This window comes from Pungitius pungitius, chromosome 6 (genome assembly GCF_949316345.1).
Source record: "Pungitius pungitius chromosome 6, fPunPun2.1, whole genome shotgun sequence".
NCBI classification, from domain to species: Eukaryota; Metazoa; Chordata; class Actinopteri; order Perciformes; family Gasterosteidae; genus Pungitius; species Pungitius pungitius.
In genome coordinates, this window is record NC_084905.1 from 8,136,181 (window position 1) to 8,139,489 (window position 3,309).

Below are 3,309 nucleotides of genomic sequence, written 5' to 3' on the forward strand. Positions count from 1 at the left end.
GGGGGGTGAGAGGGTGAGCATTCAGTCGCGGCCCCTCCCCTCTCCACCAAAGTTTACAGCTGCAGAGGAAGAGGAAGGTGTGGACAGGCCGTATGGGACCACAGAGGAAGGCTGGATGGAGGACTACGACTACGTACACTTACAGGTATATGCATGGTGTGTGTGTGTGTGTCTCTTCCCGGCCCATCTCACATATTACCCAAACCCATCGGCCTAATGTTATTGGGGCGGGGGGGGGGGGGGGGGGGGGGGGGTCTTCTATGTAGCGTCAGATGACCACAGAAGACGTTTACGGTTACAGGTCCACCTTTTTCTTTTATTAAACAGAAGTATGGTGTTTGTCTCATCTCCTTTCTGTCTCTACATGGTGGCACCATAATAATTCTCCTTTGCTCACGCTCCCACTAGATGACAGAGAGCGCACGCCCCCCCCCCCCCCCCCCCCCCCCCAAGTCAGACTGTGTTCTGTAATGTCTGCTAGTTCATTAACCGTTAAATCCTCAACTGCCACGCACCAACCGCTGTAGACCCTCCCTGGTCATGTGACCCGCCGGAACAAAGTGTGTGTGTGTGTGTGCAACAGATCCAAGAGTGAGGTTGTACTTACACAGCATCTTTGTGGGGCCCACGCTCACTTTGTCTCTCTCTCTCTCTCACACACACACACACACACACACACACACACACCTTTCATAGCCATGATGAATGAGTCTACGTGTATGTGAAGAGTCAGCACCTTGTTTATACCAATCATATATGTGAGTATAAGAGTGTGTATGTGTGCGTCACCAAGCCTGTTCAAGTAATTTGTATCAAAGGAGAAATGGTACGTTCCATCAGAGTTGTTGCTGTCACCCTTTTTCACCAATAGAGGGAGACATAGTCTGTATATTGATGATGATCCTAAACCTCATCCTGAACAAAAATGGATGTTTTATAGATGTGTATTTATACATCATGTCAGTGTGTACAGAAGATGTGTAACAGCTGTGTGCTTAATGCAACAGGGAAAGGAGGAGTTTGAGAAGAACCAAAAACAGCTGCTGGAAAAAGGCAACATCATCAGACACAAGACACAACTGGAGCAGCAACAGGTACCATGGCGCACGTGTGTGTGTGTGTGTGTGTGTGTGTGTGTGTGTGTGTGTGTGTGTGTGTGTGTGTGATGAACAAACATCTGTTGATCCACTTCTCTCATTTAATGTGATATCCTCGTAGTCGGTGTAGACAGGATGGAGTCTCCTGTCCTTTTATGGTTCTTTTTATCTTTTAAAATGAGGGTTATTTTTGCACATTGAAAACTTGCCTCCAGTCCAGCAATCATCCTTCTGCTTGATTGTGTAGTTTATAAAACAACCAACAATTCAAATCCCAAAGATCTTCCATTGGTCTGGTGTGTTATGGCAAAGCGGTGACTGTCTCCTTCCTCCAGATCAAACAGTTTGAGCGGCTCGAGCAGGAAGTCAGCCGGCCGATCAACAACGACATGACGGGCTGGGTCCCGCCCCCCCACCACCCTTCAGCCAACCAGCAGGCTCAGAACGGCTCCAGACCTCCCCCCTGCTCCAAACTGTGCAACGGCGACCGACAGCTCATCCTCTTTTACCAGGAGCAGTGCGAGCAGAACGTCACGGCGGTGACCAACGCCATCGACGCTTTCTTCACCGCCGTCAACTCCAACCAGCCGCCCAAGATCTTCGTGGCGCACAGCAAGTTCGTCATCCTCAGCGCGCACAAGCTGGTGTTCATCGGTGACACTCTGTCCCGCCAGGCCAAGTCGCCCGAGGCGAGGGCGCACGTGGCCCAGAGCAGCAACGCCCTCTGTGAAAAACTCAAGGACATTGTGGTCAGCACGAAGACGGCGGCGCTGCAGTACCCGTCGCCCGGGGCGACCAGGGAGATGACTGAGAGGGTGAGAGAGCTAGCCGGCTGCACGCAGCACTTCAGGATGCTGCTGGGTCAGCTGCTGGTCATGTAGGAGCAGGGACACTCAGGCTGGGGGGGAGCAGGGTGGGGCGGGGGGGGGGCAGAGGACCTGGAGCCCCCCCTTTGGGAAAACCTGTACACCCTTCATGCTTTGAGGTTTTTGTGTGGCCCCCCACCCCCACCTCACCTTTCACTGGGCCCTTCCCTCCCTCGTCCCTCCTTCCTTCAGCGTGCTTTTATTATAGACAAACTACAAGGAACCTTTTATCTTCAGTGGGCTGGGCCAATGGTTGTAAAATAATCACTGTACATATTTAAGTTACTTATTTAGTCAGAAAAGAAGAATGAAAAAAGAACCTCCAGTAAATATATATATATATATATGTCTACATATCTCTCTCTATATATATCTACATCTATCTCTCTATATAGATACATCTATATAGAGAGATAGCTTTTTGGAGAAAGAAAATATGAATACATAAATGTAGTTTATAGAAGATATCAATAATTGTTATTATTATTGCTATACTGTTTCATTCTGGCTCTGATTCTTGAACCCTGTACCATTATTGTCATGGATGTGTAAATTCCAGATGAGATGTATGACTGTCAGTTGTAGTACATGGATGCTCTTCTCTCTCCCTGACAAAGGCACACTTTCCAAAAAAGCACTGGAGCACACACACACACACTCCTCATCCTCAAGCTGCACCCGACGGCGGGCTGACGGTTCTGACGTCGCCGCCTGCGGCTCCATCTCCTGTCCACACTGATTTGGATCCTGTGGGGACTGTGTCCAATATGCAGTTATTAAAGATGGTTTCAGTGCCTCTCTGTTGCTTTTTTTCTGGGGAAACGCTACACAGGTTGTGTTGCCAGAGGCGTGTGGTGGAGGGAAGGAGGGTAGCAGGCTAAAAGCTAAATGCAATTAAACCTCCGTTTTAGTACCAGCACAAATTGTTTTTCAGAACCACTCAACTCAGGTAGAAAAATAACACAAGTGTGTATTTTTATCATTTTTATGACATGTGGACAGAATGAACAACGTAACAGTGTCACAACACATGAAACGCAGGCAATCCAATGTATTAAGCAGAATAATGATGTAAAATGACTTCTAATAGTAATACTAGCATATACACTCACCGGCCACTTTATTAGGTACCCCATGCTAGTAACGGGTTGGACCCCCTTTTGCCTTCAGAACTGCCTCAATTCTTCGTGGCATAGATTCAACAAGGTGCTGGAAGCATTCCTCAGGGAGTTTGGTCCATATTGACATGATGGCATCACACAGTTGCCGCAGATTTGTCGGCTGCACATCCATGATGCGAATCTCCCGTTCCACCACATCCCAAAGATGCTCTATTGGATTGAGAT

General features: G+C 48.4%; 1 protein-coding gene across 1 annotated transcript in view; it reads left to right on the forward strand.

The window, feature by feature from the left end:
* bcar1 (BCAR1 scaffold protein, Cas family member) overlaps positions 1-2,759 on the forward strand; it is a 7,917-nt gene extending 5,158 nt beyond the window's left edge. The window contains exons 4-6 of the mRNA XM_062562983.1: positions 5-145; positions 1,008-1,094; positions 1,433-2,759. Coding sequence (XP_062418967.1) covers positions 5-145; positions 1,008-1,094; positions 1,433-1,978 — 774 coding nt within the window. The 3' untranslated portion in view covers positions 1,979-2,759. The remainder of the gene's footprint in view (positions 1-4; positions 146-1,007; positions 1,095-1,432) is intronic.
* Positions 2,760-3,309: the final 550 nt, after the last annotated feature.